Source organism: Penaeus chinensis, chromosome 2 (genome assembly GCF_019202785.1).
Source record: "Penaeus chinensis breed Huanghai No. 1 chromosome 2, ASM1920278v2, whole genome shotgun sequence".
In the NCBI taxonomy this organism is placed as follows: Eukaryota; Metazoa; Arthropoda; class Malacostraca; order Decapoda; family Penaeidae; genus Penaeus; species Penaeus chinensis.
Genome location: NC_061820.1, coordinates 1,283,633 through 1,298,476, shown reverse-complemented (window position 1 = coordinate 1,298,476; position 14,844 = coordinate 1,283,633). Strand labels below are relative to the sequence as shown.

At 36.4% G+C, this 14,844-nt stretch overlaps 1 protein-coding gene across 3 annotated transcripts in view; it reads right to left on the bottom strand.

Annotated features, from left to right (window-relative positions):
* Nucleotides 1-1,633: 1,633 nt before the first annotated feature.
* Nucleotides 1,634-14,844, bottom strand: part of LOC125029718 (ras-related protein Rab-11A-like) — a 25,027-nt gene continuing 11,816 nt past the window's right edge. For 2 of the 3 annotated variants that reach the window (XM_047619800.1, XM_047619810.1), the window contains 4 exons: nucleotides 12,499-12,703; nucleotides 11,877-12,020; nucleotides 6,403-6,583; nucleotides 4,815-4,952 (listed from right to left, as the gene is read on the bottom strand). In XM_047619800.1, the coding sequence (XP_047475756.1) occupies nucleotides 6,444-6,583; nucleotides 11,877-12,020; nucleotides 12,499-12,703 (489 nt within the window). In that variant the 3' untranslated portion in view covers nucleotides 4,815-4,952; nucleotides 6,403-6,443. Of the gene's footprint in view, nucleotides 4,953-6,402; nucleotides 6,584-11,876; nucleotides 12,021-12,498; nucleotides 12,704-14,844 lie in introns of all 3 variants that reach the window. The other variant, XM_047619816.1, reaches the window with a different exon arrangement.

Sequence of the window (14,844 nt, the reverse complement as noted above, 5' to 3'; positions counted from 1 at the left end):
AAATCCAAACCCAACCTTTCCTACTCTCATGCGTACCCAAAAAATCCAAACCCAATCTTTCCTATCTTCTATTTATTCCCTGGACAGGGGGAGAGCCCCTTTACCCGCCCTTTATTAGCACTTCGTGCCAACTTATAGAAAGCGGACATTAAGAACTCTGGCTGTGTGAGGGTACTGTGCTCTCAAAGCGTTGATACGCAGTGGATGTTTTCGTTATTTCATTTGATATGAGGCTGCATCAGCTGTACCTGTATTGTCCATTTCCCTTTATCACTGTGCGTCGCCCTCGGCAGCATTAACTGAATTGAAAAGCTGACATCACTTATCTTATATCCTTATGAAAGAGGATTGGTTAAGGAATCAATTTATTTTCTGGTTGCAGAATGCTATGGTATTCTGGTTTCCGATGCGTTACGGACTTTCAACAAATTTCCAGATTCGTCTTATAGGTAACATATTCGTGCTCTTGTTTTCAATTTTCATCTTGAATAGGTACAACTGCAGATATATCTCCTTTGACAACTCTGTAAATATGAAGTTAATAAACAGTGTCAGACCTTCCGATCAGTGATGAGAAACTGAAGTCAGCAAGCACATTGTATGTGTTTCCAACACTGAAATATTTTAGTTGTTTCAACTAGACGATTTTGAAGATTTCCAGACTTGACTGGCCCATGGATGGTCAAGTGTACTTGCCTTCGGCAAAGCTTCATCATGTCATAAATAGCTGGACACTCTAAGGCCTCAATCAGGAGAACAGACAGTGGATATTTCACACTTGTTTTCAGATCGAACAATTCCCAGTGGCCATTGACTACCACTGGACACACCTGTGTTGTCCACACAGGTAACATGCACAAAAGACTGAGCTGTGGTGAGGTAGTGACTGTAATGGTTGTCCAGTAAATGTCGGGCAGCGGCCTACACTCATGTCTGCCGTCCATCCTCTTAATGCTGGTTTGGAACATTATTTGGTTAGTGTTTACCCGACGGGCACTGCCCGTTCATCTGGACAGGGTTAACAAGAGCTTGGACGTAGTCTATGCTTAAAGTGACACAAGATGGTAAAATATGATCTTGGTACTCTATTCTATATTTAAAATATGTAGCTGTTGTTACAGGTGTAACCTATTTATTTTGTCAAATATAAGGTTAGTCATACATTCTCAGTGAGCACATTTTTAATTTTATGTATATACTGACTGTGTTCTGATCAATAAGGATAAGTCCGATATGCGAAGCTGAGCTTCGCCCGGGCTATGCCAATGAGGGGAGCCCGGCCTGTGTCGACTAATGCCGACTCGCTAACGTGTGTCAGCTGGTGCTGACTCGTCTTAGTCCTTACCCGCCGTGGTGCCCAGTCACAGCAGTAACCTCCAGGCGACAATTGCAACTTCTCGCGCCTGGGCGGGGCGCGAACCGCCGACCCCTCGGATGAGAGGCCGACACGTTACCACTGTACTAGCCCGGAGGCTTCTGATCAATGTGCACATTAGTAAGGACTCCTCATACTTATTTGTAGCTTCCAGCAATTAATATGCATTCATTTTGGTTTGTATCCCATTTGGCATCTATAATAAAAGGATTATAAATGCCAAAGGATTGTAGGTTAAGGATAATAAAAGCAAGGTAGTAAAGTTTGTAAATATTTAGCATGTTTTATTGCAAATAATGTGCTTCTTTACATTGCTTTACAAAATTTCCTATGCAAGCGTGAAACCAGGGCTACACTTGACATGTCAATCACATTTATATCAAACAAGATAAAACATTTTAAGCTACATAAATGACCACAGCTGACTCACTTCTATCTCATTGAGACCTTGTGCCTCAGACACTCATTACGTGGCTCTTAATTGTTTACCTTGAATCATATAAGCAATTTGGGTTTGAATCACCAAGGAAAGATAGAAAAAAAAAATTAACAAGCACATATACAACTTATTCAAAATTATTATTATAATTATATTAACCCATAGGAAACAGACTACAGATAGAACTCAAGAGGCATCCTATATCTCCTCTCAGAAAAGCACCCCTTACAACAGGAAAGACATCAACACATCTACTTCCACTGCCAAATGCTGTCAACGGCTTTCACTACACTGACATTCATCTCAACTAAGAGGAAAATTTCTGGTCCACGTTCAGTACCACCATTAATCACCGAGATTGTCTTATTAAAAGAAATAAAAACAGACCTTTCTGATCTATTCCCGTAACACTTTTTTTTTTCCACTTTTCTTTACATACATAGACTTTGCAAGTTAATTCCTGTCCCATAATAGTGTTTAAAGGAAAATTTATTAACAACCTTCATATGCACTCAGCTATATAACACTAACGAAGTAAGCTAGATATTAAATCCATCATTTATCTTAGTTGAGATCACTGTCAATCACTGTCAACTGGTTTAGAATATGGTAGAACTCGTTATTTATTGGTTTATTTATTATTAAGAATTGCTCTGCTCAGTGAAAAGTGGATTTTTTAAAAGTCTACATACCCTTACTTCTTCACTAACATATGCAATGCCTATTACTAAAAAAAAATTTCCTTAGGAAAATCTATTAATGCATTTAATAATAAACAAATAAAAAATATCAGTAATGATAGTATCTTTGACTTTGCTTCAAATTCAGAAAGATTCCTTGCCACCATGATGTCACTTGGTTTGCAAAATCCCATAGAGCAAAATTGGAACGTGTTTGCAAGGGTTAGTACCACAGCACTTTCACCTGATGAGTGTTGAATGATCCTCCATACATCTGAGGACTACACTATAAAGCCATGAAATTCTGTACACTGCTATTCCCAGTGGATGGTGGGTAGTTTTAAACATACCTGGATGTCATCATGTGTCCACACATGCATGGTAAAGGGTGCATTGGGAAACTGTATAGTCAGTAACATATTCCCTCAACTTGCAAGGTGACCCTGTGCCATGCTCGCCAGACAGAGAGCAGCACTTTGGTTAACTCACTTGATTATACATTTTCCTACCCACCCATAGATTACACATTCTGCACAAAAAGCTTTATATTCAGCAAATATTTAGATACAATCAACCAATGATAAAAAAAAAAATATATATGCATGGAGTTGAATTCATAAAAAGAGTATAAAAAAAGCTTTTCACAAGGTACAAGAAAGCATGCCTTAGTGGCAAGAAACCGAGATTTAATATATAATAAATTTGACAAACTAAATATTTGGCAAACATTGTAGTACATAAAACCCCAGCAAGACTGTCTGCAGGCTGCTAAAATACTCTCTTCTTACCAAATCAACTACTTTAAATATACTTTAAAAACATGCTGTAGCAACTCAAAATATAGTTCAGATGTAGAAAAGACACAAAATAAAATAAAGTCATCAAAATCTATAAAAAATAAATACAATAACAACAAGATGACAATAATAATGATAAAGAGTAATACTCCCCCACTGGTGTTCACCTGCCAAACTTAGGGACCAACAAGGATATGCCCCCCAAGTTAAATGGAAAAAAAAAAAAAAATCCTACTTATCCTAAAGCTAATATGAGGTGTATTTTTCACACCAATCAATCACATCTCACACTTCATAATGCAATAATCACTACTGGGTATCACTGACAGGGAGATAAGGCAGCCAATAAAGTTCTTTCTCTGTTAAAGTGTCTTTCAACCAGTTTATATGATATGAATATGGTTTCGTGGCTTCAAAATGAGAAACATCTGACAGGCTGAGGTAAACTTTACAATCTTTTTTTTTTTTTCCTTTTTTTTCTCTAAAGGACGACCCAGTGAAATTTAAGGTGGGAAGTGTCCCTTAAAAATGGAATTAAGACACATTTCTTCACTTCAGAACTACGAACATCTTAAGACGGCTAGACTGAAAGCAAAAAAGCTTTCTGCATATCATAGTACAATACATGGTATAGGTGTGTTGGTGCTTGCAATTAAAAAAATATAAAGAGTGGCCAAATACGAAACTAAATAATAATGATGACAAAAATCAATCAAAGTGAATACGAGTACTTTTTAATGGTTCGTCCCCAACTGATAACATAACTGTTGTTTTGCAGCCTTAATACCTTCCTATCAAACAATTTACAAATAACAAGTCAAGGTACCTCTAGGAAAAAATGGAAAAAAGTATAATGAATATAGTAACAATGATACAGCAATCCATACTTCTATGTGCACATTATGTTCATCTGCACAAAAACAGAGAGATATGGCAAACCTACTTCATATGTTTTTAGTCCTATTTTTCTCAACAGGACAAAAAAAGAAAAAGAAAGAAAAAAAAAAAAAAAAATTGTTGTAGTGAAAGAGTAAATACATATTCTTATCAATCACACATGTCCTTATTACCAATTCTCCCTTGGCAGATTATGATATTACTTCTTAGCACATTCATGCTAATGCAAACCCTGGGAGCATTGGGCCGGAGCAGCAGAGATTGCTGATTATGTAGTAGATTGGTGGAGAACAGGACAAACAGAGAATGCATTAAGGGTGAGCTAACAGTATTTCCATGTCCTCAAAATCAACCTTAAAACCCCTGCCACCAATCACTGTCATCCACCAAACCTGTGACTGTCTTTTGAGTGATGAGTGTGGGTGTGGGGGTGTGGGTGTGTGGGTGTGTGGGTGTGTGGGTGTGTGGGTGTGTGGGCATGTGTGTTTGTGTGTGTGTGTGTTTGTGTGTGAAGATATATATATATAAACTTAATACAGGTGGTGTAGGAGAGGGAGGTGGTGGTGGTGGCAATGGGAACAGACGGAACGGAGCTAGGGGTTTGTGGGCAGAGATGGAGAGATGAGAGGGTTAGCGGGCGCAGCAGTTGTTGGAGGAGGATCCACTTGGCGGCTCGGTGGGCTCCACGGTGAAGGAGTTGCCGCCCGGGGGTTCCATGGTACCACTTTCGGGGAGTTGCTGCCTCGACACGATGCGGTAGATTTCTGCAAGGAGGATTGGATCATTTTTAGGAGGTATGCCTGGGTAAAAGAGGGCTATGAATATAGAGATTCCTCTGAAAACCTATACTTTATCTCAAGCAATTTTGATGATACTAGTACTAATAATAACAATAAAATATCTGCATCAAAATATAGAATTACCTTAAATAATAAAATATTCTGTTTTTTCCCTTTATTATATAAATTCTATTCCAAATATCACAGAGTATGAATAAAAAACATAAAAGCATAGTAGCCATGCCATGCAAAATACTCCAAGCCAAGCTAGCTGGACAGCAAATTACATAAAATCTGTTACATGCCAAAAAAAAAAAAAAAAAAAAAAAAAAAAAAAATATATATATATATATATATATATATATATATATATATATTCTATATATACAGTATATATATATAATATATATAATATATATATTATATAAATATATAAATATATAAATATGTAAATATATATATTATATAAATATATAAATATATAAATATGTAAATATATAAATATATATATATATATATATATATATATATATATATATATATAATGTAAAAAAAATATATATGTAAATAATAAGACAATAATCATCTAAAAAAATATATAATGCCACTGCCATGCTAGTTCTATAACAAAGGCAAGCATGCTAGATCAACTGCTTGGCTGACTCAGCGAAGCAATGAACAACAAAAACCCAACACAACTCCTTCCTTGCCTCTTTCTCCCTTAAAACAGATTTCAACAAATGCCTTTTTTTTATATATATACTGTCTCCATTATGCAATGCACACTGACTTCCTCAAGGTTCTGCAATGTCTAGTATTGGGGGGAGGAAAAAAAAAAAAAAAACTTTAAATCCATGCCAGAGGAAATTCAATGAGAAAACCAACACCAATAAGATTCCGCAGCATTGTATTCTTGAAACTGTCATGCGTTTTACAGCACAGCACTTTTCGCTCTTATCTTTCTGGATGTTTATCCTTTACTTACAATGGAAAGAAAAGAGAAAAGAAAAGAAAAGAAAAATCAACTGATACTTTTGCGATCCGGTCATGCCACGTTAACCCCATTCTTTTGCAACAAGGCAAATCACAAGAAGTTGATATGAAAGCAAGAAGTGTATTTTGCCAAAAGAAAGCCACAGGTGTGTGTCAAGGTTTACAAAATCAGCTTTTACAGCCTAAGTTTCTTGTAGCAACAAAAAATAACAACAACTTCCGCTTTCCAATAAAGGATATCTGTGAGGGTGCGCCACTGTACGTCTCTTTAGAAAAGTCTCTCAACATCTGGTCCATCCAACAGTGTAAATCCAAGCAGATACAAGGTGAAATAAGGTGCTCAACACAGATGGGACAGAGAGAAATAGAGAGAGAGAGAGAGAGAGCGAGAGAGAAAAAAGTGCAGTAATTTCTTCACTGGACATGACTGCCAAATTCTAACCCTGTGCCCAAACTTCCAGACGAGAGGAGATGGGTCTCTCCCTACTGTTGACAACATTGCCTGCGCACACTCTCGGCATTTACAGTTGGTTCCACGTGAATAGCCTTAACATCAGCTGTTGGACTGTCATCGTGGTCATGAGGATCACGAATTTGCTTCTGGGAGACAATCCTGTAAATTTCTAGCCAGCATGCAAAGAATGGAGATGTGTTAGTCATTTGTTAGAATCAGGTTAATATCCCTAACTTGTTACTGTCCATAAAAAAAAAAAAAAAAAAAAAAAAAAAAAAAAAAAAAAAAAAAAAAAAAGTAAAAGAAAAAAAATAGATTCAAGAGAATTCTTCATTTCCCCCTTTTTTCTTCCTCCTTTAGTAAATATTAGTTGCAAATGAAACAGGCTATTAAAGCAACGGTTGCAAAATTTTCCTTCATGCAAGAATGTAGCAAAGGGTTTGATATTGAAAAAAAGAAAAAAATAGAAAAGAAAAAAGAATAGGAATGGAGAGGTAAGGAAAGGAAAGAAAGAAAGAAAGGAAAGAAAGAAAGAAAGGAAAGAAAGAAAAAGGAAAAAAAAGAGAAAAGCAGAAAAAAAGAGAAATTAAAAGAAAAGAAAAGAAGAGAAATTAAAAGAAAAGAAAAGAAGAGAAATTTAAAAAAAAGAAAAAGAAAGAAAGAAAGAAAAAAAAAATAGAGATGGCTAAAAATGAATGCTCTCTGATTATCATTCATGCTCTTTCTCCTAAATAATCGCAGCAGCAACAGCAAAATCACAAAAGATGAATGATAATTGAATATTCAAATAAGTATCAAAAGGCACATTTTCTTGTCTTTTGGATATACTGTGTATAAACACTAACCTACTCTTTTTTGAATAAACCTGCAGAACTGGATCACATTCTGCTAATAATCAATCTCAGCATCTCACATTTTCTAAGGAAAACTAATGTGCTAGCAGCTTCAGCAGTGTGAGCTTCAGTGATAACAAATCCTAATGATGGCACTAATTTGGTAAATTTGAAAAGGAAATTATGCTCTTGTTTTTATTCAATATAACAAATGTAATTCAATATTTGGCTGTCATAGTTCATGTAAGTGCCACAGAAAGTTGCCTACGTGAAAAGCAGTATGTGGCACCTGCAAGATGGATCTGCCTATAGATGCACTCCTATTTTTGAAAGATATCACTTTGATAATAAAGTACATCTCATAACATACAAAATAGTTTTTCATATTCTTCTAATAACAATGCAGTATATATAGTCCAGTACATGCAAATAAAGGATATACAAAATGTCCAGGAAAAAAATTGGTAGATGGCATGAATCGAAAAATAATTCTGGGCATCTGAAGGAAATCTTGCAATTCAGAAATAAATTCAGGTGTTCTGCTCATATCTCGGTTTCAGTACACCATTGGATATCACCACCTAGCAAGAAAGAGGAGAAACTACTAATTGAAACTGATTATAAAGTGAATATCATGAGAAATAGGGTGGCACAGCCCAGTGGTAGAGCACTGGCTTTGCAACAGCGAGTTCCTGGGTTTGTGTCCAGTCGGCGTGTCTTTGTCAACTCAGCTGTGCGAGAGTACTGGCCACACGCTGGAGTGAAAATTGGAGTAGAAAGGAAGTGGCCACCCTACCATATCATCCCAGTTTAGTACACATGTTTCTCTACAAACATGTCCTCATTGTTGCAACTTTGACTTTGACATTAGAAATATGGGCTGCATAAATGCTCTGCTGATAATTATCATTGGATACCAGGTACCGACAACTTCTCATGGTTTAGTGACAAATTTATTCAAAGGATTTAAAATTGTAAATGCAATATATCAGAACAGCAGTGTAAGATCTAACATATTTTCCTTAAGAAAATGGAGCAAGACTTGAAATTAATATGCAACTTAATGCTAATCTGGTATTTGAATTTTTTTTAGCTGTTCCAGAAACCTCTTTCATTCATACTATAGTCATTGCAATATAACTTACAAAAATGTCCATTATCTTGTTAGACCATTTGCTTCAGGGGTGAAGTGAGCTGGAAAGTCCATTATTACTTCACATCTTCGGTAACTTTTTTGTAAATTACCATCATATGGCTTCATACAAATTTTGTTGTTACAAACAGTAATATTTTCATCAATATTGGCTGTACAATTTCAAACAGACCTGTCATAGTGCAGCTTACAAATCTGGGTAGGTAAGTGATGGGTAAAGCACTTTGAAAACATGACAAAAAATTGATCTTTTATTTCATACTATAATAATTATCATTAAGTCACTTTGTTACATGGACATTGTACTGAAAGTTGTCACCCGTACTCGACCTAACTATCAAATGGGTAAAGCACTTTGAAAACATGACAAAAAATTGATCTTTTATTTCATACTATAATAATTATCATTAAGTCACTTTGTTACATGGACATTGTACTGAAAGTTGTCACCCGTACTCGACCTAACTATCAAATGGGTAAAGCACTTTGAAAACATGACAAAAAATTAATCTTTTATTTCATACTATAATAATTATCATAAAGTCACTTTGTTACACGGAAATAGTACTGAAAGTTGTCACCCCTACTCGACCTAACTATCAAATCTGTGTTCCTCAACATGAAGCATTCTGTATAATATTATTAGTACTGGTATTGGCAAAGGCTATGACCTAGCTTATGTTAAAACAATCAAACTGACAACAGAAACAACAACAAGAAAGACACTAAAAGGGGATGATAAAAAAAGGGCAGCAGAAATAACAAAATCATAAATATTGAGTAAATAAAATAAAACTTCAATAGGAAGAGAAAATAAAAAATAAAAAAAATTAAATGAAAATGCTAACAAATAATTATAGGCCTGAAGAGAACAAGTAAGTTGTACTAGAAATAAAATGTTATCTCCTAATAGAAAATTCCATTTAGAACTCTGTGTCTGATCTCTCTGAACAATCTGGTATATACAGAGGGAAAACCTAGCTTATGGCTACAATTTTCCTTATTTTACTTTATGGAAGAACAAATCATTTGAAGAGAACTGCAGAGGATGCATTTCTTCTTCAAGACAAGTCCAAAACATGTAATGAGGAGATGGAGATATACACAAAGATTGAAATGGAGAAAAAAAAGGAAAGGAGGGGGAGAGGGGGAGTAGGAGTGAGGATGGGATGGGATGGGATAGAATGTGAGGAGAGGAGGAGGAGGAGGAGGAGGAGGAGGACAAGGAGGAGGAGGAGGAAGGAAGGAGGAGAATTAAAGGAGAAGCAAAGGTGGATGGAAAAGGAAAAGAGGAGAAGAGGAAAGGAGAGGAAGAGGAAGAGGAGGAGGAAGGAGAGACAAAGGAGGAGGGGGGAAAGAAGAGGCAGAGTAGGAGTAGGAGTAGGAGTAGGAGTAGGAGTAGGAGGAGGAGTAGTAGGAGGATGAGGAGGAGAGGAGAGGAAATGAAACAAGAAGGAAAGGAGAGGAGGAGAGAGGAGAGGAAAGGAGGAAGAGAGAAAAGGAGAGGCAGAGGAGGAGGAGGAGGAGGAGGAGGAGGAGGAAAAGGAGGAGGAGGAGGACCAGCAAAAAGAGGAAGGAATAGGAAGAGTATAAGAATGAGATAATGGGGGGGGAAGGGGAAGGAGAAGGGGAAGGAGAAGGAGAAGAGGGGGAAGGGGAAGGGGAAGGGGAAGGGGAAGGGGAAGGGGAAGGAGAAGAGGGGGAAGGGGAAGGAGAAGAGGGGGAGGGAAGGAGAAGAGGGGGAAGGGGAAGGAGAAGGGGAAGGAGAAGAGGGGGAAAGGGAAGGGGAAGGGGAAGGGGAAGGGGAAGGGGAAGGGGAAGGGGAAGGAGAGGGGGAAGGGGAAGGAGAAGAGGGGGAAGGGGAAGGAGAAGAGGAAGGGGAAGGGGAAGGGGATCGAGAGGGGGAAGGAGAAGGAGAAGAGGGGGAAGGGGAAGGAGAAGAGGGGGAAAGGGAAGGGGAAGGGGAAGGGGAAGGGGAAGGGGAAGGGGAAGGGGAAGGAGAAGAGGGGGAAGGGGAAGGAGAAGAGGGGGAAGGGGAAGGAGAAGAGGGGGAAGGGGAAGGAGAAGAGGGGGAAGGGGAAGGAGAAGAGGGGGAAGGGGAAGGAGAAGAGGGGGAAGGGGAAGGAGAAGAGGGGGAAGGGGAAGGAGAAGAGGAGGAAGAGGAGGAGTAGGAAGGTGGTGGTGGTAATAGAAATGTTGACGTACAAACCATTTTAAGGAACAGGATAGTACAGTTAGTCATATCCTGAAATGTGATCTTATTCAATTTGCTCATCTATCGTCACCATTTATGGATGTTAAAAAGTTCAAGTTCATCAAGTCTTTGCATTTGTGACATGGATTTGGCTGTACTGCTCAGGCAAAGGTATCTGACATTTATAATATTTCTAAGCAATATATACCCAGTAATATTTGCATGACAATTTTACAAGGTAATCTGTCAAAATCTTTGTAACATGCACTGGAGTTGTTTAAAATATCATCCCTAGTTTACTCCTGCAAAAGGAATTTTAACATTAAGAAAGTTATATTGCAGGATTTATTGGAAATATGGATATAAACATTAAATCATGAAGAAGTTAAAGTTTGCACAAATTCAATGGAAAAGTACTAATACATAGTATGGTTAATACTTATACTTTGTGTAAACACTTCTGTATAATATTTGTTTTCTTTAAATAAACACAGGACAGGAAAACAAACCATCGGAAAAAAAAAAAAAAAAAAAAAGCAAATAAATAAATAAATATGGAAATGTGTAAATAAATATCAACCAAAAGGAAAAATAATCACAAAAAAATTCCATTCAAAAGATGCTAAATTGTCCCCAACATACTGATCTAGATTAAACAGCTCATAATGACTGTTCTATGTGGTGTCTTGCCATGGCCTTAACCAATGCTTGGTCATGTGCAACAAACACTTCAAGTGACCTCAGCATTGTCTTCTTTGTTGATAAAAATAACTTTTATCAAATTCACAGCAGCCTCTTTCATCTATGGCTAATAACACAAGTCTCTTAAGGCAATTATCAAGAGCTACAGTTTTCCTCTGCTAAAAATTGTTCCCTATATTTATCAAAATGCATCTTCAGTCTTTCTGTAAAAGCTAAACAAGGCATTCATGTATCACTTAAAAAATATCATTCAAGACTGCTAGGTCAATTCATTCAAAAAACTATAGTCAATGCTCTTCTAAAATGAGTTATGAATAATTTGGACAAAAACAGTACAAATGCAAAACTCATAAAGCAAACTCAGCAAATGTCTTCTTGTTAGAAAAGTAGTAAACAAATAAAATGAATAACATTAACAACTGTAACAATATTAGGATAAAAAAAAAAGAAAAAAAGATGCATAATTGTTATATCAATCCAAAAACTACAAAATACACTCAAAGTAACATTCACATGTTATAGGATATCGTACCAAGTAACCAAGACAGTACGTCACTCTCCTACCGTCCTGTGCACCTACCTGTAAGAATGTTATGGAAGGCCGTCTCTACATTAGTGGAGTCAAGAGCCGAGGTCTCAATGAAGGACAGTCCCTCCTTTTCTGCAAATGCCTTGGCCTCTTCTGTGGGAACTGACCGCAGGTGACGCAAGTCAGATTTGTTACCTGCAACCAGATGCAAGTTGTTGTAGTGTGATGCTAAGAATTCCCACCATTCCCATTAGAAAATAAAACAATGAAGACCTTCAATTGACTTACTATTAGGTTTCAAATTAATTTTCCTTCTCCTTTTAGTAAAAAAACACTCATATCAAATTCCCAATTGCATGTAACAAGAAAACCATCTCAATAGCTCTGTAGTGACTGTCATTTCCAGATTACTTAATTACATGAAATCTTGGAAAAACACATTAAAAGAAGAAGTAAAAGAGATGCACTTCTAAAATTATATCTGGTAAAAGAAATTTTCATACACAAATATACACTTTATTTCTATCCTTTAACCTGTCTCACCTTCATCCAAATAATCGAAAGAACCACACACAAAAGCCCCCCCCTTAATAAATAAATCCCTGAAAGCTTTTCCACACTATTTCCCAGCTCATGACCATCCAGGTACACAGTGTGAAAACATACAGCTTACCTACAAGCATGATGACAATATTCTGATCTGCATGATCTCTGAGCTCTTTCAGCCAACGTTCTACATTAGTGTAAGTGAGTAGCTTGGCAATATCATATACCAGTAAAGCACCCACAGCACCCCTATAGTAAGCTGAAGTGATGGCTCGATACCGCTCTTGGCCTGCAGTATCCCAGATCTGTGCCTTTATTGTTTTTCCATCCACCTGAAAGGATAATAATATAATGTGAGTGACAGACATTTTTCAGGTGAAAAGACGAAACCTAGATGTTTACATAACAGGTACATGGACAGTAAATCTTGTGATTTTTGGAATTCAAGAGTATCTTTAAATTCCTCTGATGTGACATTTAACAGAGGAAGTGTTGTATGCATTCAATGCATGTGAAATTCAAACTACCATGTAGCAATAGCAAAAATGGTTTCCTTATGGTTCCAGTATTTTTCTTTTTTCTTTCTCTCTCTCTCTTTTTATTTCTTTAGCTATATTTTAAAAGTGAAGGATAATTTCAAGTTATCAGTAGTGGGTTGTGTATGAATGTATTCATGCAAATAGTTTTTGTCAGCTTAAAAAATACATATTTCTGTTCACAGTCTCACTCAACAGACTATTGTACCGCAATTGTAAACCTTTAACCTTTAAGTATGAAAAAAGAATAAAGACAAATTCAATATTTAAATCATGAAAATGTAAAAGCTCAGTCATGCTGTGGCATAGCACTTTGAGGTCTGCAAAACCACAGCAATGAGAAAACTGCTGTGACTGGAAAGATGAGGACAAATATAGAGGGAGGAACCTAAAATGTCGTGAGCACATACCCAAACTGGTGAATGTAAACAGCACTGACATCATTCAGGTGGAATCTCATAAATGAATTACAAATAGAATGGATAAAATGGCTTTGTCTCCTTGCAAATTTATTAATTTATTCATCCATATATTGCTTTACAGAAGAAATATGCAACATTAGCTTACACTATCAGACAGGAAACTGGCAAAGACACCATAAAGAACTAAAAAGTACTTACTAAATAAAAGTACTTGTTAAAGTTAAGATTCAACTACAGTTTCACTCAAATTTTAAAAATCAAGGCAGAAATGACTCTTAGTGTTGAAAATCTATCTTTTGAAACATTCAATGACTGGCTAATGTCAACAATGTAAAGTGGTTTGATTTTCATTCATTCCTGCTTGTGATAAAAGTAAATAAAAGTGAATTTTGAATAATAAAATAAATACATGATAAAACAAAAATAAATATATAATCTAAAAAATAAAGTGATCATAATCAATGATCTGTACTGTGAAATTCAAAGTACAGTTTCTATGAGGTGAGGGCCATATAATAATAATTTGTTTACAGCTGACCCTTAGGCTGGTAGATCTCACAAGGGTAAAAGTAGTTTATATCCCACAAAAAAATTCCCACCCATTTTCTCCGAGCAATATGCATCCAATCTTGTCAAGCATCCTATCACTGTTGCCGGAGAGAATCACCCAAAATGAAACAGTTTGTTTCTGAGAAGCTTAACCCAATCAGCACAGATGGGAAGAATACATGCCATGCCCACTGTAATACAAGTTTATTTATTGTATTTACACATAGATGGCTCTACAAGTGCTTAATCACCAAGGAGTCAGTTATTGTTTATCCATTTCCTTGACTTTTGGAAAGGTCTTTTGTATTTTTTTGTTAAGTTAAATGTTACCAAGATTTAAATAATTTAATCATAACATCAATAACATCAACAACACTGATATCAATTGCATTAAAAAGAAAAAAACATTTCCACGCCAATTCAAGGAGTGGGGAAATCAGGATTGGTCACAGGGGCCTACTGAGAGACTCCTAGCTAGCTGTAACAAAAGGCACGCAAGACAACAGGGGACAGACCGTAAATCTGAGGTGGTTGGGTTAAGAGGCCAAAGTTAGTTTTCCTGTATCAAAATATATGTATGTGCAATAAGTATGGACACCAATCTATACATACATAATACTGACATTGCTAGTTCACTTCAGTATTCTCCAACCTTGTTTACATCTTTTATGCAATAAACATATGTCAACTTTACAGATCAAAATTACACTCAGCTTGCAAGTGGCCTGGTCCTTCATCCTAATATATTTTAATATATCACATTATGAGTGACAAGCATTAAGATGTGAAGATACTGGAGCATGTTGCAGTGTGGCTATTTTACAGGAGAGCAAGAGAAAAAGGTATTCTTCACTTTTAGACCATTTTGCTTTTAATAAAATGATATAATGCATGTGCATCAAAAATGTGGTCTATATTACTTATATCAGTACACAATACTTAAATAAAAGGCTTAAAATGATCTTT